The following is a 24968-nucleotide window of genomic DNA, read 5'->3' as shown; positions in this document are numbered from 1 at the left end:
GAAATCTATGTCCATTTTCTTGAAGATTGAATTTGCTTTTTATATAAAGGCTTTCTTAGTTCTTTGGGTCATGTCTCTCAGTCCTTGGAAAATAGGGTGGACTATCATAGAAGTAGGGTCGGAAGGGACCTTGCAGATCTTCAGGTCTGACCCCCTGCCTGGGCAGGAAGAAAACTGGGCTCAAATGACCCCAGCCAGGTAGGCATCAAGCTGCTTCTTAAAGACCCCCAGGGTAGGAGCCAGCACCACTTCCCTTGGATATCTTGGTCACAATATTTTACCTTTGTAATGATAACCCCTGTAGGATCTGTACTATATCTGCTCAGAGGTAAGAAGAGCAAGTCCTTCATGGATCCTAGTGCTCCTGGAAACACAACACTTCCTCATGTTATGGAGGTATCTTAGGGTGATGTATAAAGGCCCCCATTACATTAATTTAAAATTGCCAGAGTTAATAGTTAGCTGTGTTTGGAATGGAATTGCAGCTGAAATTTTTTTTTCGGGTCACTAAAGAACACAGCTCTGTCATTGGGGGATTCTCTTAAGACTAAGAAAAGCCTCGGGTTGGCCAGGGCCCGGTTTGTAAGTGCCAGGCTGCTAACTCACAGGCCCCTGGGCCTCAGGAGATAGCTTTGGACTGGAATTAGTGATGGAAATCCTTTTGGGCCATCCCAAACCACATGTCTCTGCTGTCAGGGGCCTCTTCCCAAAGAAGCCTAGGCAGGATCCTGCCTAATCCAAAGCTGTTTGCAAATACCAGGCTGATAACTAACACCCCTCCACTTTGGCCTGTACTAGGTACTGAGCCCTGAAAAAGGAGCTGAGTTTGGGCTGGTATTACTACGCAAAATCCTTTTTGGGTCACCCCAAACCAGAAATCCCTGCTACTGGTAGACTCCCTCAAAGAAGTCTGGACAGCCCCTTGCCTGACCTGAAGCATGTCTTGAGTGTCAACTGATAAGGTAGGTATACTGAGCCATATAAACTAATTTTGGGCCAGGAATATGGGGCAAACATCTATTTGGGTTTCCCCAAAGCTAATTTCACTAGTGGGGAACTCTCCTGAAGTCTGGTCTGGGTGCTGCCTGACCTGAAGCTCAGTTTTCACATGCCAGACTGCCAACTGCTGTCCCTCCACTCAGGCCTCTGCCAGGTATGTAGACCTGAATAAGCAATTGGATTTGGGTTGGGATTATCTAGCACGATCCTTTTCAGATCACTCCAAAACAAATGTTTTTCAGGACAGGGCACAAAATCCTAAGCAGTGTATACGGAGACACACAGCTGCCCACACACCAGTGTCCCCCTCTCAGCTGGGCTAATTTAATTTTAGAAAAGGCAAATGCCAGTATGTTGGGAACCAGGTTGGCTGCAGGAGCTGCCAGAGTAAAGAACATCCATTTGTTCATCAGTCAGGGCTAGGCTAGCTGCTGACCAGGGCTAAAGAGCCCAGCCTACCCAATCAAGGAGTGGACTTCAGTTGTATAATTTTTTTGGTGGCATTTCCTCCACCGGGGTAAGACTAGTACTGCCTCTAAGATGCTCTTCTGCACAAAGCCATTGGCACCCTAGAAGTTGCCAGGTAATTTAATAGCCACCCAGCGATAACGGTCACAGGTCATTCAGTCTACTTTAAGTTATGGTAGCAGGTGAACCTGACCTTTATTAATACCAGTACAGTGTCTTTAATTCCTGAGAGTGAGGCTTTGGTATGTATTTAACGATCTGTTTGTGCCCTTGCTAACATCCTTAATGTTTCTAAGACATTTGTACAGCAACAACATGCCTTGGTACGCTGTACTCCCTAAGAGCTTTAGGGAACTCTTCTTTGGTGGCAGATGCATCTCCACATCCTTCCTTTTTTAATTCTCAAATTCCATCATAGCAATGTCAACTCAGTCTCGCCAAGCTTATGGAAACATACAAAATGGTTGCCAGTACTGCACCTTGCCCCAACTACTTTGTAACTGCAATGAGAGAGCAGTTTGCCAAAAAAAAGGTTAAATGTGTGAACATGTCTGATGTTCCCTGTTGAATTAATCAGGACTGGTGACATGTTTTAACTAGCAATATTCCATCTACTTATACAGGAAACCTAAATACAGGATACAAGAAAAGGATTTTGGGGGCAAGGGAACAGGGTACTACCATCTCTGAAAAGCTCCCGCCTGGCATTTGAGAAGGCATGGTTCAGTAATTTGATATAGAGCTAGATGTGCATATAGTTTTATTTCAATTAACTTAATGTCATCACAGCTTCAACATAACTCTGATACTACCAAATTACTTGATGTTACTTATAGAAATCTGGTGGAAAAACCCAAGGATCAAATGCAGCCTGAAAAGGCTTCTTCAGGGGAGTTCCCCAGGGGTGGAGAGGTGACGTTTGGGGTGACCAAAATGGGATTTTGTCTGGAAACCTTCACCTTATTTGGTGCTGCTTACATAGCATGTAACCCTGGGTAGCTCTCAGTTAGCTGGCTGGCATGTGAAAACCAAGCTTCAGGCTGGGCACCAGCCTGCCCAGTTATTCAGATCCCCGAGTTAGGGAGATGAGTGGTTTGGGGTGACTCAAAGGGGGCTTTGCCCCGTAATCCCAGCCCAAAATAATATCGTTATTTGGCACAATGTATTTAGCATGCAGGTATTGAGGGGTGGGTGGCAGGCTGGTGCTCAGAAACTGAGCATTGTGTCAAGCCCAGACTTCTTCTGGAGCGTACCTAGGTGACGGAGAGGATCCAAAAACGTTTTTTCCCCATAATCCCAGCTCAAAGTCAGCTCTTTATTCACAGGAACATACATAGCACACAACCCCGGGGCCTGTTAGTTGTCAGGTTGACGTTTACAAACTAAGGAGTCTGCCTAGGCTTCCTTGGGAAGAGTCCCCAGAGAGCAGAGATGTGCGGTCTGGCATGATCTGAAAAGGACTTCCACCTGTAATCGCCTCCTAAACACAGCTCCTAATTCAGCACTACCTACACGGCCCACAGGCCTGGAGGGCACGGCTAGGCCGGCTGGTACACGGCAACTAAGCCTCGGGTCGGGCAGTGCCCCCCTCTTCCAGAAGCGTCCCTGGATTTTGCCACATAATCCCAACCCAATCTCAGGTCTTTTTTCTTTTCTACATGCCATTCTCTTACACTTTAATGAGTAAATACACATACTTGATGAAATCCCCACTTTTTAGCGGGTGGCATCTATTACTAACAACCTGGAGCTGCGAGGAAGAGGAACCAGGAAGTGGGAATAAAGCAACCAGATTCAGCCCCACGCTCATCCTGCTCCGGTCTGTGCGCGCCCAGCCCCGCTCGTGGCAGCCCGGCTCCCCCGGGGATCCCGCTCCCCCTCCCCCTCCGCCGCGGGCCGGCTCCGAGCGTTCGGGCCGTGGAACGTTCACCAGTGGCCGCGAGGCGCCGCAGAACGCTGGCGCCGGCAACGTTCCATCGGGCCCCGCCCCCCGCGCGCCAGGCCCCACCCCCGCCGGTCTCCTTGCCGCCGCGCCGGGTCGGGTCGGGCCGGGCCCGCTGCCGCCATGCGGTGCCACTACGAGGTGCTGGGCGTGCGGCGCGACGCGTCCGACGAGGAGCTGAAGCGCAACTACCGGCGCCTGGCGCTGCGCTGGCACCCAGGTGCGCCCCGGCCCGGCCCGACCCTGACCCGGCCCGGCCCGATCCTGACCCGGCCCGGCCCGGCCCTGACCCTGTCCCTGTCCCTGCTTCGTTGCAGACAAGAACCTGGAGCGCGCCGAGGAGGCGGCCGAGCAGTTCAAGCTGATCCAGGCGGCCTACGACGTGCTCAGCGACCCGCAGGAGCGCGCCTGGTGAGTCCGAGGGGCCGGGCTGGGACCAGCCGCCACCGCCTGACGTCAGCGCTTCTCTGACGTCAGCTCTTCTCCTTTTCCTTGCGGCAGAGGTGCTTTCCCTCCTGCCAGAGCTGTTTTCCCCTGTGAGTTTAGTCCCTTTATCTCAGGGGGATTTCTACCTGAGGAGCTCTTTTCTTTCACCTTACGGCTGCTGTCGCCCCAGAGGTTTGTCCTTGACCTCACAGGTTTTGCGTCAGAGTCTGGTAGCAGCAGCCCCTTGAGCCCCCCGTCTACACGTGACGCACCTTGACACATCTCTGGGTGTTCGGGGTTTGTTGTGCCCTCAGGCCAGCACCGTACCTAGACTCCAGGCAGTCCCAGGCAAACTTCTAGTATCAGGCCCTCGCTTTCCCAGAGATGATGAAAATAATGATTATTATTATCATTATTTTCAGGACCCCTTTCTGTCCAGGCTCTGGTTTGCCCATGCCTGTGTCCGGCCCTGCCTCAGGCATGCTCTGGACTCCCGTCGGGGGCTGAGCAGAGCACCTGCTGGTTTTATGTTCATCCACGTGTCCCTCTTCTGGAGGGACGTTCAGCTTCGTGCTCAGGAAGTGCCACCTTCATCTTGCACCAGGGCTGTGAGGTGGCAGCAAACGCAGCGCTGCAGTAATGCCTGGACAATGCGTCCGGACCGCAGCAGAGCCTGCAGCTCACAGGCCTGTGATCTTCTGCAGCATGGGCTAGGTTCAGGCACTGGATAAATTACTTCCAAGCCGCTTCAGCTGTAGGCATCGTGAAGTCAACAACACCCAGTTTGGATATTTAAAACTGTCTGAGATGCGTTTTGCACCTCGTACGAGCCTTCAGAGTTGTAAGAAAAATAAGGAGTCGGAGTCTGCTGAGGGTTTTTTTCCCTTCTGGTTCTGTACATCCGTCTCAAACACAAGCACCTTGGTGTGAACCAGCAATTGTATAAAAGCCATTAGTTAATTCCTTTTAATTTTACGGTGTGGAAAGCACGTAACAGACCGCTTGTGTTCTTCAATTCCACTAGGTACGATAATCACCGGGAGGCTCTGCTGAAAGGAGGAGTTGATGGGGAGTACCAAGATGACAGCTTGGATCTGCTGCATTATTTCACTGTTAACTGTTACTCCGGATATGGGGATGATGAGAAGGTAATGAACTAACCTGTTGTGAGCACAAGCAGTTAAACACGGGAATTCACTGAAACCCCTTTCTTGGAACCAGTGTTCCTTAAATGCTTAAGGAAAACTAACAGACAAGCAAAACGTATATCTTATGTAGCTGATCAGTTCTGAGCACCCAGTTGTCTTACTAAGCCCTGCAGAGCTGTATTAGTTCTTTCATGTGATCTATTGGTAGGCCTTTCACAGTACCTTCTCATTATGCTGAGATCCCTTTCACAAGTCAGAAGATTCAAGGATATACACAAACAGTGTTCCGCTAGTATTCTAGGTGCTGGGCCAGGTGTTTTCCAGTTTTCAGGAAAAGCTGAAAATATTGACTGTGAGTCCCAGGTGTTTGAAAGAGACCTTAGAGCACCTCTCATGAGGTGCAATTCTTCACTAGAACGTGCTTAATGACCCTGCCAGCAGCTCTGCAGGTGAATTCTGTTCTAGAAAATCTTGCCTTTGGAATTCACTCTTTAGCAAATGACCTGAATTTGCTAGCTTTCAAGGCATGCTGCAACCCTCTCTAGTTAGGCTTTTGGTAATATTTAAGTTCAGATGCTGGAGTAGAGTTACATTTCAGCAGTGTAACTAAGGATGTGACTGAGGCAGGAATCCTAAGCACCCCTTAAAGTTGTGTGCGCAAAAGTAGCAGCTAGTGCAGCTGCTAGATGGCTGTGCTGCCTCTCCCAGAAGCCTGGATGCAGCTGATGCCTCATGCACAGAACTACCCCATTATGCTTTGTTGCATTTAATGAGGGTGCTGGTCTGAGATGGAGCGATAAAGGAATATTTTCAGGAATGTATTTTGGGGGCTGTATAAGCTTGTTTAAGGAGTTCTGGAACCATGGGGTTTCTGTATTAGATGAATTTTTGGACAAGAAGTGTTCCTAGAGCCTGTTTATTTTTGATATAGGACATAGGCAATGTGTCGGGGGGTTGGGGAGATATGTGCCCCCCCCCCCATGCGTGCACATTTCTGCATCAACAACAGGGCCCAGCAGCAGTGGTAGTGACAGCGATATGATTTCTGAGCCAATCGCAGGCATGGGGCTGCAGCCTGGCCAGACCCAATGCCCGGCAGCAGCGACAGTGTGGAGTTATATCTCCCCTGTCAGCACTTGTGTCGCCTATGGTATAGGGTGTCTTCTGACTTAAAACTACCTTGACAAAATGTAAATGATGATGCTTCTCAGAAATCAGTCAGCTTTAATTCTTTAGCTGTAGGGTTAATTCTGCTTTCTTCAGTAACCCTATTGTGTATTTCAGGGATTCTTTACAGTTTACCGCCATGTGTTTGAAAAGATTACAGGAGAAGAGATGGAGTACATGCCTCAGGGCGATATTGAAGAATTCCCTACTTTTGGATACTCTCAAAGTGACTATGATACGGTAACAATCATTCTGAAAATTAAATTGTCCGGTGCAGTTAAATGACTAGGATTTGGAGTTGATTCATCACCCACTGAAATCAAAGGAAAGGCTACCCTTGGCATTATTCTGGCCAGGCGTCCACAAGGTCTTTCCTTGGTGAATGAGAACTCTGTTTAAAGGCCACATATGTACCTAGTTTTGCTCTTTATATGGCTAGACTGTATATCCATGTTTAGTGTATAGTGCAAAAGTATTTCCATGGTATAGTTTATTCCAGTACACTGAAGCAAAATATACTAAATACCAGTATAACTACTATAAAAGCAGTAAACTGTAACTGGCTGAATAATGATGTTGAAGAAAGTAATCAATGGTTCAGGGTCAACCTGAGGAGATACCAAGTGGGGTTAGGTTTCCTATGGTGTCTGTTCTAGGTCCAGTACCATTCAATCTCTTCATTATTGACTTGGAGTATTACATTGATGTACTTTTAATTAATTGGCTAATAACACCAAGCTGGGTGGTATAGCAAGCATTTTTAGGGGACGGGATCAGGGTTCAAAATGATCTTGATCAGCTGGAAAAATGGCCTGAAATAAATAAGATGAAATTCAGTAAGGGCAGATGCAAAGTTCTGCACTTATAAATCAGCAGTCAAAAGCACAAATACAAAATGGGGAATTACTGGGTGGGCTGCATTATTGTGGTAAAGGACCTTGGTGTTTTAGTGGACTTCAGGCTGAATGAGTTGCCACTGCAACATGAGTTGCAAGAAAGGCTAATGGAATATGGGAGGAGTGTTGCTTCCAGGTTAATGGAAGTGATTCTTCCATCCTTCACCAGGATGAGGACTTACCTGGAGTTCAGTGTTCAGTACAGCACCGCACTTCGATACTGTTATGGAGAAATGGAGGAGAGGCCAGAAAATTACAAAAATGGTTAGAGGGCGAAAACACATGACATGAGGGAAAGCTGGGAACTGGGATTATTTAGTTTGGAGAAGAAAAGGCTGAGGAGGGATTTTTAATAAATCTTCAAATGCTATGGAAAGGGTTGTTCAAAAGAGGATGGCAATAAATTTATTCTCTAGGTCTTTAAGGAACAGGACAAAAAATAATGGGTGTGAGTTGCAGCAAGGCACATTTGCATTGAAAATTAGGAAAGAACTCTCTAAGTATAAAGATGGTTAAATGTGAGAACATTGTCTAGAGAGGCTGTAGAACCTCTCTCATCAGATGTTTGTAAGTGCAGGTTGGACAAATGTGTGTTGGAGATGGCTTAGACAGGGGTGATGCTACTTCAAGCAAGGGCTTGGCCTAACTGACATCCTGAGGTCCCTTCCAGTCTGTGGTGACTTTTAAAACAAAAACCCCCCATGTACTGTATCCTCCCTGATTTGAGAATAGGGAAACTGCACTTGCACAAGTAAAACTTGCGGACTTTAATTCAGAGTACATGGGATGGGGGATAATCTGTAATAGGAGTCTTTCCTACCATTTAAGGGATTTGGTGGTGATGCCTTCTTTATGCTTCTGTAAAAATATCTGCATTCTCTTCTGGTCTGCACTATCACTTCTGGCCACTTCTCATTCCCCTTTTTGTTGCCTCCCAGGATTGGATCCTTTTATTCTGCTGTAACAGCCTGCCAAATTTCCTTCTACCTTATTCCTCCTTTAAAATTAATCTCAAAATGTACTAGCACCTTTCTGTGTTGACTTCTACCAGTCAGATAGCCAGAGTCCCCTGTGTAAACACCTTTCCTGCTATGTTCCTTTTTAATGTTAATTTATAATTTTTCTTCAGATGACTTTTATACAGGATTTTTATATACTCAACCAATTTAAATTATCTTGTGCATATCAGTTGAAAATTAATATGTAGGAAGGGACAAAATCATTTGATGAAATATGCTATTGGAATACTGCTTTTGCAGTGCCTACACTAACTTTCTTTGGGGGTTTCTTGTGCAGCGACTTGTACCCTAAATTGACAGCTAGTAATGGTCTGATTCAGTCTATACGTAAAACTTTTTCCTGGAACTCAGCAAAAGCTGGAGACGACAAGGCTGGTACAAGCTAAGTTTTAAAGAACTGTGATAAAGTCTCAAATCTTCAGGTAAAAGTCTCAGAAGTTCAGGTAAATCATCAGGTTGGCTTATCAACAAGCCAAGATGGCAGTAATTGATGGAATAACATTGAGCCTTGAGTCTTCTTGAGCTTTGTTTACCTGGAGGAGGTTACTAAATTGAAGCTGTGGAATTTGTAGATGGCAAGATACGCACTCTATGGCTAACAATTGCTCCAATGTTTGGCACCCTGAGACCTAGAATGACATGGTTGGGCCTTTCTTCTGCCTGACAATACACGTCAGAGGACTTTGCGGCTAATATTGACTAAAATCTGCTTACTGTCTAATGCTGGCACAAATTTAGCAGGTTTGTTCGGCCTGCGTTTCCTCCTATGGTGTTAGTTTCAAGGGAAAGTTGATACTGGAGACAATAGCTATGTTTTCTCTCTCCTACTCTCTCTTCCCGGGTGTGTGTGTGTGTATGCGTCTTGTTCTAATGAAAGAAGGGCTTCAAAGCAGCTCAGGACCATTAACACAAGCTGTTTCTTTTTAGCTCTGGAAAGGAGAGTTAATACCGTCTTAAAAAGATGCCAAGCAGGAGTCTTCCATATGAACAATTATAAAAGAAAAGGAATAAGATCAGTAGTCAACAAAAGCCTTAAGTTATGCTTTAATATTTTTTCTTTTCTATGGAAAAATAGAAGGCTAAAATGATTGGTAATGGTTATTGCTGGAAAAGTGATCGTGTGACATACAACTGCTTAATAGTATAGCAGAGACAGGGGTTTCATTAATATCTGTCCTTTGGGCCCAGAACACTCCCCTATCAACACAACAAGCTATTGGCAGGGGCTTTTTCTTAATCAACTTAACATAGATCTGGTTTTAGCACAATAACAAACTGTTTTCCATAATGTGGGAAAGCTCTTTGATGTCTCCATGGTATTACTACCTAAAATTGGTATAAACAGTCTTGCATTTTATGGAACTAACAAGACACACATTTGATAGATGTAAAAACTGGCTCGCTGATAGAACTGAAAGCTTAGCTGTTAATAGGGAGATACAAGTGAGGGGACGGCTCTTTGTGGTGTCTTTCAGGGATCAGTCCTTGGTGCTGTTCACTTGTTTCTGTCAATGGTCTATCATTTTGCAGATGATAAATGGTGGAGAACAGGTTATAGTAATGGTGATCTGAGTCACATCTGAGTTATATAGTCACAGGTCAGCAAAATGTATTTTAATATAGCCAAATTCAGGGTAAGAGATCTTCAAGCAAAGCATCTAAGTGTGCAAGATGGGAGACTCCCTTGGAAAGTAGCGACTCTGGACCTTGGGTTATTGTAGGTAACAGTCTTAATATGAACTCCTACTGGACTGGAAGGAGTAGGAAGATCCATGGATGCATTTAAAGAACTAGGGAAGCAATCTTGCCTCTGTACCATGCTGGTAATGCCATATCCAGGTCTGGTGCCAGATTTCACAAAAGATCAGAAAATACTAGAGCAGTGACTCGACCAGGGTGCGAGGGCAGCCTGGGGTGCTGCCAGGTATTTTGAAGGGTGCCATACGATGTGAGGAGATAAGCAGATAAGAGCAGACTCAGGCTTGCCCCTGCCTGGATGAACCCCCATCCCCACTGCCAGGCCCCTCGGTGAAGAAGTAAGCACTGTAACCTATAAACTAGTTCTTGACGTTGGGTATCACACACTTCACAAAACTTATGGAGGGCTGCCTCAAGCCCAGTGAGGGGTGCCTTGAGTCCATAAAAGCTCAGAACTATAGCACTAGAGAGACCTCAAAGAGGAGCCACAGAAATGAATCGCGAGCAGGAAAGCAAACCTTACTATGGGAGGCTAGAGGGGCATAGTCTCCTCAGTTTGTTGAAGTTAAGAGAGGGTTTGCTCACTATGTAGGCACTATATATGGAAAAGATAATACTGGGGACTTTTCACTCTTACAAAGTTATAAAAGTGGCTGGAAACTGATAGTAATTAAATGCCATTTCCTGGCAGTCAGGACACTAGAACAGCTTGCTAGGGAAATGGTGGCTTCACTGTGGCTTGAAGGCTGTAAGAAGTGATTAGATCTCTTCACAGAATATACTCTTTCTGGGGAAACTGTGATCTGCATATACAAGGTAGGAAGCCTGGCCCAGTAATGAAACCTGGTTATTTCTGGCCTTCCAATGTATAAAAGTCCAAGTAGTCCGCAGTAGGGTTGGAGTGTTGTGGCTCTGTTAGTCTAGGAAATATGTGAGAAGCAAGAATTTTTTTGGTTTATCTTTTATTAGACCATTTGTATGTCAAATTTAAAGAATCGCCATAGGCCCTTCTCTCCCCCACCTTGCTTCTCGAATAGTCTATAAGTGCCTTTGTCAACAAGAGGCAGACAAGGTTCCTTGGGTGAATTTGATATCTTTTATTAGATCTTTGTCAACAAGATGTTGTTGGTTGTAGCCGTGTTGGTCTAAGGACATAGGCAGGCAAGGTTCTTTGGCTAGATGCGATATCTTTTATTAGACCAACCAAACAGTTGGAAAAAAGTTCTTGGCAAGCTTTCAGGCAAGCTTTTGAAAGCTTGCCAATAACTTTTTTCCAACTAATTAGTTGGTCTAATAAAAGATGTCATATCCACCCAAAGAGCCTTGCCTGCCTTCATCAATAAGGTGCCTTGTCACATTGCATTCCCTCTTTCCTGCAGGTTGTCCATCCTTTTTATGCCTACTGGCAAAGTTTCTGTACACAAAAGAACTTTGCATGGAAGGAAGAGTATGACACACGGCAGGCGTCAAACCGCTGGGAGAAACGAGCTATGGAAAAAGAGAACAAGAAAATGAGAGACAAAGCCAGAAAGGAGAGGAATGAACTGGTGCGGGAGCTTGTGGCTTTTATCCGCAAAAGGGATAAGAGAGTTCAAGCCCACAGGAAACTTTTAGAAGAACAGAATGCAGAAAAAGCGAAGAAGACAGAGCAATTCTGGAAACAGCAGAAGCTCAGACAAGCTAAGTATGTAAACTTTTAGGGAAGTGTTTCGTACCTTGAAAAAACAATTGTGAAGGAGTCAAATTTGGTTCAGTTTTACCACCAGCAGCTTATCGCAAACATGTGACGTTCTGATGTCTGTCCTCAAGAGATTTGTAGAATTGCAGACGTAGCTACTTTGCAGGCAGCAGTGCAGATGCCCAGGCTGGATATGAGCTAGTTGACTTGGAAGTAATCTAACTGTAGCAGCATGGAGCTCAGGTAGGGTCACTGATGCTGCTCTTTGGGTAACTGGGGATCTCTTCTTAGCAGGGTAAACCAGCCCATTCTGCAACTACACCTCACTCAGTGTCTGATATGTCTAGTTTACAACTAGCTTGCATTTCTTTATACTGTACTGCTGTCTGCAAGATTGGTGTATTTTGAGTTTATCAGGGAGGGGACTGCTTGGATGTTCAGGATCAAACAATGCTCAAGCACCTCACGCTCGATCTTGTGAAGGAACATGAGAGAAGTATTCACAATGGGAATTGTTCCCATGCTGTTTAATGCCAAACCACCCAGGCAAAGTAGAGGTGGTAGCAGGTTGGTGAAGACGTGAGTTCCCTTTATTAAAGGAACCTACCATTTCTTATTTGAGAGCATCACCGTTCAGAAGAGTGTTTTCAGGGATGGGCAATTATTTGGGCTGGAGGGTCTCTTAAGGAGTTTCGGTGAGCTTTTGTAGGTCAGTGGGGGAAGAGGTGATGCTAATTGATCCTATCTGGCCCCATGCCTGTCCACCCTGCACCCGCCGCTGGGGGCACTGGACAGAGTGGGTGGGCAGGGTCTCCATGGAGACCAGCCTGGGACCCCCGCGGGCAGAGCTTGCTTGGCTGGGCGGATGGGATGGGGCAGTCAGGGAGCGGCTTCCAGGAGCAGGATGTGCAGGCAGGGCCAGGATGTCAGGGCTGTGACAGCTCAGGGCCAAGGAAGCTGGAAAGAGAGAGAGGTACAGAAGGGAGCTTTATTTAGGGCCCCCCCCCCCCCCCAATTTTACAGACTCACTCTCATTACTTTTTGTTGTTTTAAGTAGAGAAGTAGTGGTGGTGGAGTTGGTCTTCACTGAAAGGAGTAAAGCTGTATGCTCATGTGCTTATATACTGGCAAATGGCCTGTCAGTCCTGAATGCAGGAGCTAGTCAGACAGAGTTCTAAGTAGCTGAAGTATTACTAGGAGGGAACTGGTGTCTGGTAACTATGTAGTTTGGACATCTGCAACCAGTCTGCTCAGTTTTTCCAATCCCTACAAAGAAATTTCAGTTCCTGTTGGGTGCTTGTTCTTGGGTTAAGATAAGACAGTCAGGAGCTCTGTCCTTTTTAAATAACTTATGATGAGCATAAAGTTTGTTTTTTTTTTACTTTAAAACATGTACAAAAAGTTGTTGCATTTTATTTAAAGGCTTGGTGAGCAATATAAAGAGCAGAGCTGGATAACAGTGTCTGACCTGGAGAGAGAGTTGCGGGAGATGGAGGCACAGTATGAGAAGGAATTTGGTGATGGCTCTAGTGATGAACAGGAAAGAGAAGAACAGGAGCCAAGAGGATTAGATGGTAAGAGTGTCATTTTTGGCCCATTAGGTGTATATTGAAAGTCCGTACAGCACAAACATGGGTCAATGACATTCAAACCCAGCTTTTCAGCTGGAGTAACTTCTAACTTCAACTGAGATGTGACAGGAAAGTGTTTGGCTCTTACACTATGTTTTTTTCCCTGGACACTTGAACCCTTTCCATAAGTAATGTTTGTGTGGTTGGTATCAGGCTGCACACTTCACTAATCCTAACCAGGTTGAATGGGGGAACTAGGGAGAAGATGCTGACACTTCAACTGAGAGAAGATCATGTTAGCATCATTAATGTGACTTTTTCTTATTTTTTCTCCTCCAACTTTGCCCTTTGCAGATAAATTGAATGATGAGGCTGAAGATGTTGAATTATACGATAACCTGTACTGTCCTGCTTGTGACAAATTCTTAAAGACGGAGAAAGCGTAAGTGTGTTTTTAATAACTTTTGCAAAGACTCTTCAAGTTCGCTTAAGTGATTCAGATGCGTGTGTCCATTAAAGCTGATCTCTAAATTGCAGTTGGGTGCTTGAGTGCTTCAAACAATTTGAAAATCTTGCCCATTCTGTTCACGCTTATCACTGGAATAGTAAAATTCTCTGTTCTTAACACTGGGAGAAGCTAACTACTTACTCACACATGTGCACGTGTGCAACAAACATGCACAGAACATCACATCTCTAACAATTGTCCAATGGACTCCACAGCATGAAGAACCATGAAAAATCAAAGAAGCACCGAGAGATGGTAGCGCTGTTAAGGCAGCAGCTGGAAGAGGAGGAGGAAGAATTGTCTGTGCCTGTGGATGACATAAATGGAGGAAATGCCAAAGAGGAAGAAGAAATGGAGGAAACACCCAAACAAAAGTAACTTAAAAAATAATTGCTTAAGCTTATTAAAGTGTTTGTTACAGTTAAGCTACATAATGGCAGTTATGGTGTTCTCAGCAAGAGACCGTTGTTTGTCATAGGATGCTGGAACTTAATTAACTGTTACAATGTGTTTTTTTGCTTTGGATTCTAATGCAGTAGATCCTGGTGACATTAATGGACTGAAATCATATTGGATAATGGTTTTCTACTATTTTTCCTGTATCTCTCCATAAAGTATATTTAAAGAAATAAAAAGACTTTAAAATTAAAAGCTCAAAACCTTGTTAAAGGGAGCAGTATTAGTTGCTGGAGAGCAATATTGCACCAAATCAGCCTGTCTGAACTAGAAAACTTATTTACTTCAGTGAACTGAAATCCATTTCATACTTTTGAAAGCAGTACTACTTACTGCATGATTAAGCAGTCTTCTGCTTAAGCCTTTATTTGGATTCAATTTACGCAAGACTTCTACAGTTATTTCCCTAAAAATAGCATATGAAATAGTTATTTCTACTTCAAAACTGAATACTTGTAACCCAAATGAAGTATCCATGGCTGACAGATCAGAACGACTGTTTAAAATATAGCCTATATTTATTATTTTAAACAGGTTGAGAATTAATAATTTGACTTTGTTTTTATCTTTACAGGCTGTCCAAAAAGCAGAAGAAAAAACAGAAAACAATGATGGTAGGGAATTTATACAAAATTCTTTCTAAGGATATGTTAAAATTGAAGCAAACCTGAGACCTGGTTAGCTTTTCCTTTGGTCTAGTGACCTAATTTTGGCCTCAGAAGGGAAAAAAAACTTGAGGGAAATAGAAATTCTAGTGAGGCCTTGGAAAATTATTTTTTGTTTTTAACTGCGTAGTCCTCTTTCACGATTCCTGTATCTATTTTATTTATCTTTTTCCTATCACTGAAAGACCCAATCATGGAGTGGGATCCCATTATTTTCAGCATTTGTACAAAAAGGTTGTCCCTGCCAGAAGAGCTTACAATCAAAATGAAGACATGACAAAGGAGAAGGGGACACTAGGACACAGTGCATCTACACATGCTATTAATCTGCAACAGTAAACTCTGGTGCACGTTGTGCCAGAGTTTATTGCTCCCAGGCACCGTGTTTAAACGTTTGCCCAGGACCACAGCATGTTGAGCTGGGTCAGAGCAGCCCTGGGCTGGCAGGCTGAGCACCCAGCTCTCTTCCAGCCCAGGGCTGCTCCATCCTGGCTCCACGTGCTGCAAAGGGGTTGGCTGAGGCAGGAGGGTGCTCCAGTGTGGGGCTAGCCAGCAGGCAGCCCCTGCACTGAAGCACCCTCTTGCCCTAGCCAGCCCTGTCAGTGTCTACACATGTGTTGTTGCAGATTAGAAAAGCTCCATTGTAGGATAGTACTTGTGTTTACGAGTACTAAGCTGCAGCACAGTTGATGAATTTCCTCTGTCCTAATAGCTCTGCACATGTAAATGCTAAGACGTTTACTGCATATCTAGTTAGGTAAGTCTGCAGTAAACGTCTCATGTAGATGTGCCCAGTGAGCCGGTACTGGCCTGCACAAGAGGCAGTGTGGACAGTCAGCTTGTAAAATAAGTAGTATTCACATCGGGGCACTTTTTTTACCTTCTGAGAACCGACTGTAAAATTTAGACTCTTAAATTTAGAGTCGTCTTGGATAAACGACTCCCCCAGTAATTACATTCTATACATGGAAAATGACAAATGTGTTGTTTTTCATGTAGATAATCTAATTAGTGGAAGGTAATTTTAAATTAATTTCCCCCACTATTGTGGCAGGGAAAGTATCAGTGAGGGAGTGAGGTCTCAGACCCCTGCCCCCTTGGGTAGGGGAGAGTTGGTGGGGAGGAAGAACAGGCACAGGGGGCAAGGGGTGGAGGGTGCAGATTGCCCCCTCTCCTGCCAAATGAGCTGGGGGCATGTAGTGGTTCAGCTCTGGCTTCAGCCCCAAATCCCGGGGCCAAACATAGGGCTGAGCTGCCACCTGCCCCGGACCAGTACTTGAATCCAAGATGAGGTTCCCCCACCTCTTCCCCCACTGATTGGGGGAGGGGGGAGGACAGGACGGGACAGAGGACATCATCTTGGACTTGAGTAAATATGGTATTTTGTTTCAAGCAAAACTGTGTCTAACTTTCTTAAGAGTACCATGGGAAACTCATTACGAGCTAATATAAAGAGCTACACCAAGCAACCTATTTGCCGTGCACAGCAGTAAGTTTTAGTGATCCCATAAAACCCAGGAATTATGCTCCATTCTTGGCATTGTCTAGTAGGACTTAACTATGGTTATAGACACAGGTAACAGTTCTAGCAATAGAGACCTACTCAGATTGTGATTTCGCGATTTTTGCAGAAACTGAAAAATGGCAGTTTTGGAGAACACAGTTTCCACAATTTTGCATGGAATCACTGGAGGGAAAAATGTAGTAAAAATAAAATGCTGGCTCCCCAGTAGAGCCAGCTTCGCACCCCACTGGGTGGGGGGAAGCCGCTGATGTGAATGGGAGCAGCCAAGACAGTGGCTGCTTCCTCTGCCGCTGATTGGCTGAGGGCTGTCTTTTGTGTGGTCTTGCCCCTCTCCACCAATTAGTGGCAAGGGGCAGGGCTGCATGAAGGGCAGCCCTCTGCTAATCAGTGGCAAGGGGCAGGGCCACAGGAAGGGCAGCCCCCAGTCAACAGTGAGGGTTGGTGCCACAAGGGACCTTAGCCAGTCAGTGGGGGGTGAGAGGGAGCTGCTATGAAAAGACTGCAAAAATGGTGGGTGGTGCTGTGATCACCCTGTGAAATAGCCCATCTGCCACCTTGATTTGGATAGGTCCCTATATGTTAATTTAGAAATGATACGTATATAAGCTGTTAAAATGTAATTTACCTGCATACTACTGTGCCAGTGAAACATAGCAAAACCTGAGACCCTTGACCCCGTTTCTTCAGGGTTAGCATTACAGCCCTGCAGCTCCCTCGTTTTGCTTTGGGAACGTGCAGATGTGAACTGTCATCTGGTAGGATGTATGCTCCTGAGCGGCAACAGCCTCTCCCCCTTTAAAGCGGTTGCAAGTTACATCTGTCCACAGCCTTAGGTTCACCCCACTAACCCTGGTCACTTGAACTAATGCAGCCAGTGCCAGCAGTATCAGGTGGTCATCTTCCATATGGACCAGCTGCAGGGGGAGATGCACATTTTGCATGCTTTGCCTCTGGGTGTTGCAGATAGTTGCTGATGGTGTAGGACTGTTGGGAGCTTGACCCTCATTCCAGGCTCTGCTGGGATAATGCCCTTGTGGACAAATGCTCTTGCCTCTTATCCTGTGTTTGCCATCTCCAAACTGTCCTAGCCCTGCCTCTTCCTTCACTTTAGTTCAACATCCCAGTCCTCTTGCTTAGCTGGTTCTTGTCACTCGCACCTTGTCCAGTCTGTCACCACCCTGCTTCCACTGGCCTCAGGCCTCCCTATCCCGGGTAGCTCCTTTGGTCTGTCTTGCCCTTTCTCTGGTTTCTTTTCCATATCTCTATGCCCACCAGTGCCAGTTCCCCTTTGTCCCTATCCACTAGTCTCCCATCTCCGTTCTCCTCTAGTTGACTCTCATCCTCTCACCATTTAAATTTGGAAACCTCTGCCTCCATCATGTGCAGACCCGGTGCTGGAGATGGAGGCATTTAAAAGCACAGAAGAGATCCTTGCTTTTAGTTAGGATCCATGGCCTTCTATAGCCCTGAACTGGAGCAGGCTTATTATAGACAGAATTTTCCAGGATTTAGCTGTGAAGCTCTAGCACTAGCTCTGAGCATGTGTAAACTGCGGTTTTTCAAAGGCTCATAACTACTAAATTAGGGTGGATATTCACAGAGATGGCAGAAGGCTCTTCAAAGACACACTGGTTCATCCCTTACCAAATTTCAAGTCTCTGCTCCAAAGGAGTTAGAGCAGGTCCATAAAAAAGTTTCCAGAGTTTTTCAAAATGGATTTTTGTATTAAAAATGTTTTACCTCACTCTCAAAAAAAAAATAAAAAATGGTGTACCTCTGTTGGTCATGATACTCTCAAGTATCATGACCAACATTTCATGTCTGGCCCTGCCCTGCATCTGGCCACAAACCTCAGATGTGTGTACTGCCCATTGGGAAAAGCAGGGTAAATTAGCCCATGTAGAGCTACCTCTACACTGTACTGCTTTTGACTGTGTAGAGGTGCCCTCAGTGACCAGCTGAGAAGTTACCACTTTTGAGGTGAACTGATTAAACTGCAATTAATTGAGCATTAATCCCGATTTTTTTTTTTTTAACTTTTTTTTTTTCTTTAAGCAGAATTATGAAGACACTGAGACCAAAAGTGCAGAAGAAACAGTTGTACAGAAGGAGGCAGCTGGTGCAGACAAGGAGAAGAGTACAGCAGAAGAGCTGGAAAATGCTGGCCAAAGAGATGCTTCTTCTGAAAGAGCAGGTGCTGCAGAAGCTGCAGACCAAGATGCTGAACCACCAAGTGAAGCAAAAAGGTAATGTCTTTCTGTTTGTGTTCATAGATTCATAGATGTTAGGGTCGGAAGGGACCTCAATAGATCATCAAGTCCGACCCCCTGCATAAGCAGGAAAGAGTGCTGGGTCTAAATGACCCCGGCTAGATACTCGTCTAACCTCCTCTTGAAGACCCCCAGGGTAGGGGAGAGCACCACCTCCCTTAGGAGCCCGTTCCAGACCTTGGCCACTCGAACTGTGAAGAAGTTCTTCCTAATGTCCAGTCTAAATCTGCTCTCTGCTAGCTTGTGGCCATTGTTTCTTGTAACCCCCGGGGGCGCCTTGGTGAATAAATCCTCACCAATTCCCTTCTGTGCCCCCATGATGAACTTATAGGCAGCCACAAGGTCGCCTCTCAACCTTCTCTTGCGGAGGCTGAAAAGGTCCAGTTTCTCTAGTCTCTCCTCGTAGGGCTTGGTCTGCAGGCCCTTGACCATACGAGTTGCCCTTCGCTGTACCCTCTCCAGGTTATCCGCATCCTTCTTGAAGTGTGGCGCCCAGAATTGCACGCAGTACTCCAACTGCGGTCTGACCAACGCCCTATAGAGGGGAAGTATCACCTCCCTGGACCTATTTGTCATGCATCTGCTGATGCACGATAAAGTGCCATTGGCTTTTCTGATGGCTTCGTCACACTGCCGGCTCATGTTCAACTTGGAGTCCACTAGGACTCCAAGATCCCTTTCCACCTCTGTGCCACCCAGCAGGTCATTCCCTAGGCTGTAGGTGTGCTGGACATTTTTCCTCCCTAGGTGCAGCACTTTGCATTTCTCCTTGTTGAACTGCATCCTGTTGTTTTCTGCCCACTTGTCCAGCCTGTCCAGGTCTGCCTGCAGCTGTTCCCTGCCCTCCGGCGTGTCCACTTCTCCCCATAGCTTTGTGTCATCTGCAAACTTGGACAGAGTACATTTCACTCCCACGTCCAAGTCGCTGATGAAGACATTAAAGAGTATCGGTCCAAGGACCGAACCCTGCGGGACCCCACTGCCCACACCCTTCCAGGTCGAGACCGACCCATCTACCACGACTCTTTGGGTGCGACCCTCTAGCCAATTCGCCACCCACCGGACTGTGCAGTCATCCACATCACAGCCCCTTAATTTGTTCACCAGTAAGGGGTGGGATACCGTATTGAAGTAACAAGTCATTTCTTTGCATTCCTCATTCTAATGTGGTTTCCTAAGTCCTGAATCTTCTCATTAGTGTAAATCCACTTCTTCCTCAGTAAAGCAGTTGAACTGCATGGGAATAAAACTTGTTGTAAGTCAGAAGAATCAGACCCTAAATTGGCAGTAGCTTTTGATTTGCTAGAAACCACTACACTGCTTAAAGTAAGAAGTAGCTGGACAAATTATCTTGGTAGCAAGTACCTACAGTAGTTGGTTAAATAGCATTATTGTTTTTGTTCTCCGTAGTTTGATTCTATGATGTCTAATGCGGGGAAATGTTACAGGGCCCAAGCTGAAGTTAGGCATCTCATTCGCATCTGTGCCTTTGGGAAATATCTAATAGCTCAGTGAGGGGATGCAGCGTTGTTTAAGATAAACATCTTTTTCATCCATCTGTCCAAAGTCATCTTAATGTGGCATAGGTCCCCAGTCCATTTACATTAAATGACTTTTTTGTCTCAAGCTGTAAAATAAGAACCCTGATCACTGTTTAAAGATTTGGCTAGAGCCAAGAGTATGAAATCTTTTAAATGTTTAAAAAATACGAAGTGAGCAAAATGGGAAGAAAACCTATGGATCACACCTGCATTTCAAGGAATATTTTAGCAAAAGAAACTTTTCAAGATGGTGTCAGTGCTACATAATTAAATGCTGCTGGTGTTAATGGTTCTGTTACCACAAGAATTGTGGCAGTTAGCGGTTTTTCTTAAATCTGTTGGTCTTGGTTGAGGTAGAATCGCAGCTCTTTAAAAAATGTCTAGTTTTTGAGGTTTCAAAGAGCTGTTCAAAAAAATAAGCACTGACAGCTCAATGCAAGAACCCCATGTTTGTTTTCTACATTTTAATTTTTAACCCATTTTCATGATTTTGTGGAATGTTGTACTGGTAATGCTGATGCAAACATTCAGCTTGTTAGCCAAAAATTAGGCTAATTACAAAGTTAGCAATAAACCCCGCTGAAAGGAAACTAAGGGTACTGGGGAGTTCTATACTTATTAGAGACCATTAGCTTATTAGAAATTGCGTTATCCTACCATACACACATACATACATTCTTGCAGATGGCACACTTACATAATTAATCCCAAAAGCATTGCACATAGAAATGGCCAGTCCCTATCCGTTGATGGAGCTGGGTATCCGACCTGGCATGCACAGGCACGGGCTCTGGTGGTGAGGCAGGTTCTTCCCCACATCATCCTTCTTCTAGCCCCCTTTTATACAGTTTGTTGCTGGGCAAGATTCCTCGAACCCTTTCTCCAAGGCATGCACTGTTTGGTCATCATTCAGTGAAGCCCTCCTTATCTAGCCAGCCTGAACTAGTCTTCTTGTTCAAGGATGTTGCACAGGCATTTGGCCTTCGACTGTCTGCTTCTAGTTGCTGATGCTACAACTTCTCCTTTCTTAGCTGTTCTGTTTTCTTCATGTCATCTGCTTCTTTATTAGTCATATACACCACATTCATACACTCTACTGCTTACTAGACTTGTTAGTGATAAATTTTCTAACCTGTTGACTACAAGATGAAAGCTGAGGATGTTTTTGCACCTGTGACTTAATCAAATGTTTTAGTCTGGTCATCAGTGTAGCATACAAGCATGGTATAAAAACACAGACATGTTCTACTTCCCATCCCACGTGTGCATTAAAGAAGTCTTTAATTGAATGCACGGCATCTATCAAATCTGAGAAACTTAGAGCCCCTCTGCATATTAATTTATGCCCTGATTAACATGTGAATTACAGCATCAACGGGAAGGTTGCTACATGTTCATCTAATTTAAGACGCCATAAAATGGCAAACCAAGCACAGAAATATTCCACATACAACACAGAACATGTTTATGGCTGGATTGTATGGTGCCTTAAATTTTGAATGTCAGGGACCTCATGCAAGCACTGCTTACACCTGTAGCATCTCGTATCTTTTATGTTTGCAATGTAATTTCAGTGTTTTATGGTTCAGTGTATCTGATTCTTTTAGAAGGTGTTCTCTCTGGAGCATACGTCTTAATAGGTTAGTCAGATTAATTTGCTTTTCTACAAGCAACCTGTTATTTAACTGTCTCTGCTGTCCTTTGCATCGTGATAACTAATTTAATTGAAGGTTATAGGAAGCACAAATATGCCATAGTAAAGCATTTGTACCAAACTATGTGAGAAATTATTAGTTTATATGGATAAAATAGGAATTGGTAAAAGATGTGTAGAGTTGGTAAGGCACTAATGTTGAAAGGCCAATGCTGTGCATGAGGGAAACTCCTAGTGGAGTTGGTCTTGAAACCTTAAATATTTTCATTAGTGACCTTGGCACAAAAAGTGGTGTGTATTGATACAAATTTTGTTGAGGAGACACAGTTGGGAGACATTATCAATATAGAAGAGGATTGAAATATCATACAATTTGAACTGACCGCCTTAAAGACTGGAGTAATAGAAACTGGATGAAGTTCGGTAGTACAAATGCAAAGTCCTGCACTTAAGAACTGATGCTGATTTCTTCTGTAATCCTTCCCTTCCCCCAGCAGCTCATTTGGTCAAAACCAGTTCTTGCTATAGCATGTGAGTAGGTTTCCTCAGTGAGAGCTGCCTGCGGGCATTTCAGCCCTACAACTATACTACAGGCCTGTCAGCTTGTAAAGTAAATTTGAACTATCAAAGAGCATTTCCCACCATTTGTTCGCAAACAGTTAATGCAATTTTGATCTAACTCTGTGAAGACAAAATGTCACTTTTGGAGAAACCCTAAGCTGGAAAAGTCCAAGACTGTCCAGGGTATGAAACCTGCACGTTATCTACGATAGTCGCTTCCTCTATCAAAGGAAATATACTGAGAAAATTACTTTTTAAATTGAAAGCAAAAGGCTTTTCTTTAAGCTGAAATAAATGATGAATTGAAAACACAAATTCATGTAAAATAAATGTCCCCTTTCCTGGCATCTTGGATAATGTGAGGCTGGCTCTGCTTTACTGAAGGTAGAGCTATCTGAACACTTCTTGATGGTAGGTCTTACAAAATGACCTTACACATCCATGACTTCCCTCTTATCTGTTCCTAAAAGTCTTACCTTGACAGACCTGGCTAATAACCTGCAAATTTGGGACCACTGAAATCTGTGGCATGTTCAAGTGACTCCTGAGGGTTGGATTTAACTGCTTTTAGTGGTTTAATACCATCAAACCTCCTCAGAGATGTCTTAGAAATGCTCTTCAGCATTTTACAGGTAAACTGAAATTGTTAACTCCCCTTGTTTCTTCAGTGCACCTAAGCCTAAAGGAAAGAAAGCTAAGGATATGAAAAAATCTGCTAAGGCATCTTCTGAGTCTCAAACAACGGTGAGTACAAAATATTTAAACCTATAGATTCTTAACTTTTTGGTAAATGGCATAATGCACTGAGAACAAGGCTTTGGGGGGAATGATATAGTGGGGAGAAGGGAGCTGGGGGGAGTTTTGTTTTTTCATTGTCCTATAGAAGACACTTCCTGTTTCTGCACAAATCAGAATCTCAGAAAATCACTGTCATATGAGCGAGCAGCTCAGGTTTGAGCAGACTGTCCCTTAGCATGCTGCTCAGCACAATCAGCCCCTCTTCTGTAGTGCAGTTAAAATATTTAACAGTACTGGCTTTGTCCTCTTGTTATGAACCTAAGCACATATTGATGAGTGTTTGATCGTGTATGAGGAAAGCTTGAACTATTTGATGTAGTCCTGTCAGCATTCACTCTGTACCTCTGTAAGACTAGTCATCCTTATAACAGGAACATCTGCCAAACTTTCCCTACCTGTATGCGTCAACAACGAAAACGGAGAAGTCTCCTCACTTCTCATCAAATCCATTAACTTTCTGAATTGAGACCTACAAACCATATTAGTCTTTCCTGCTTCTGAAAATAAAATGCAACAGTAAATGGTTACTGTTATTTCCAGTGTATTAGGGGTGTGCAAAGCAGGCTGTATTCTATTTTGGATTCGGCCCAATTCAGGGGACAGCGATTCAATTTGTTGATTCAGATCACTGTCCCGATTCAATTTGGCCAAACCTAAATCTGAAGATTCGATTTCTGATTTGGAGAACCAGCGATTTGGCCATAGACACAGCTTTATGTCCCAGAAGGCACCAGTTGCGGGGGGGTTCCCACACACTCTGCAGTGGACCAGAAGTGCTACCGAGCGCACTGGAGTGCCCCCCCCATGCTCCCATGGGACGCTCCACCTGCACCAGCATCTCGGCATTCGCGAGCCACCTGGTCCGAATCAATTTGGAAGGTTCTGATTCGATTCAGAAAGATGAAATGGTCTCCTGATTAGATTTGGAGATTTGGCCACTGAATCAAGCCGAATCTCTGCCAAATCTGATCAGTGACTGAAGCTTCACACAGCCCTAGTAACCATTGATATATCCTCACCCAGAGCTAAGGGAAAGCCAGGGCAAAGTTTATTTTCAGTCTTAGGGGAGAATAAGGTCCAGATCAGTTTTCCTAGTTTGTTGCAGATCCTTACACTGTACAGGCTTCTTTCTGGCATTAGGATGCAGAGCAGAGCAGAGCCCCTGTGAAGTGACTTTAGGATAGTGCTCCATGGTACAATTCCCCATTCTGACTGGAATGAGTAATGTAGTTCAGAACCAAACTATTTGTTAAATATTTACCCTTTTCTGTTAAAAGCCTGGTGCATATAAAATGCTTAAAATGATAAATACTATTAAAAAGATAAAATATTACCCTCTACTCTTCAGTATGTACTGACATTTTTTTTTATATATATATTAGAATGAAGGTCCCATCCACTGTGTAACCTGCAATTGTGAATTTCAGTCTCGGAATAAGCTGTTTGAACACTTAAAGGCCACAGGCCACGCAAAAGCAGTGCAAGCACCAACTCTGAATGGAGCTGCGAATGCCAGAAGCAAAAAAGAAAAACGTAAAAACAGATAGGACTTCGGCTGGCAGCCTTTGGACAATCAAACATGGATACTTGCAAAACCCATTCAGAACCAAAAGGCGTCAGTGTCCTGTAATCTGAATTAAAGGGCCTGGCTAAACTTGCAGAATGGAAAAGCATTTTTATCCTGTGCAGAAAGTGGTGTTTATTTTTTTACCAACATTTAACTGAATTTTCAGAGGCTGTTCCAGGGACTTTAAAGTCTTGAGAAGCTGACATCTACAGGCTGTTCTTCCTGAATATTTGCTGGACTCTATCACTAAAAATGTACAGGGGGAAGAAATAAATTATTTTAACACTTCTATTGTGCTCTTTATTTTACAGAGCTAATTTCATGAATATGATGAGATGGGAAGCAAATGAACTGTCTTTAATCATCTGCTTCTTTTAGACCCATATACAAATATTAGAAAGCCCAAACTGG

At 44.4% G+C, this 24968-nt stretch overlaps 1 protein-coding gene across 2 annotated transcripts; it reads left to right on the top strand.

Moving 5' to 3' along the window:
* The first annotated feature begins 3465 nt into the window (after positions 1-3465).
* DNAJC21 (DnaJ heat shock protein family (Hsp40) member C21) lies at positions 3466-24846 on the top strand. 2 transcript variants are annotated; one of them, XM_019496059.2, is made up of 12 exons: positions 3466-3629; positions 3727-3820; positions 4860-4983; positions 6268-6390; positions 11143-11447; positions 12864-13015; positions 13367-13454; positions 13736-13894; positions 14551-14590; positions 18222-18412; positions 22861-22936; positions 24373-24846. In XM_019496059.2, exons 1-12 carry the CDS (start codon positions 3533-3535, stop codon positions 24535-24537), a joined length of 1614 nt encoding a protein of 537 aa, XP_019351604.1. In that variant the 5' UTR covers positions 3466-3532; the 3' UTR covers positions 24538-24846. The 2 variants fall into 2 exon arrangements, with proteins under 2 accessions (XP_019351604.1, XP_014449474.1); XM_014593988.3 differs by having other exon boundaries at positions 3467-3629; positions 18225-18412.
* The last annotated feature ends 122 nt before the right edge of the window (positions 24847-24968 follow it).

The sequence above is a fragment of the Alligator mississippiensis genome, chromosome 3 (genome assembly GCF_030867095.1).
Source record: "Alligator mississippiensis isolate rAllMis1 chromosome 3, rAllMis1, whole genome shotgun sequence".
Taxonomy (NCBI): domain Eukaryota; kingdom Metazoa; phylum Chordata; order Crocodylia; family Alligatoridae; genus Alligator; species Alligator mississippiensis.
This window is presented reverse-complemented; position numbering and strand designations above follow the sequence as displayed.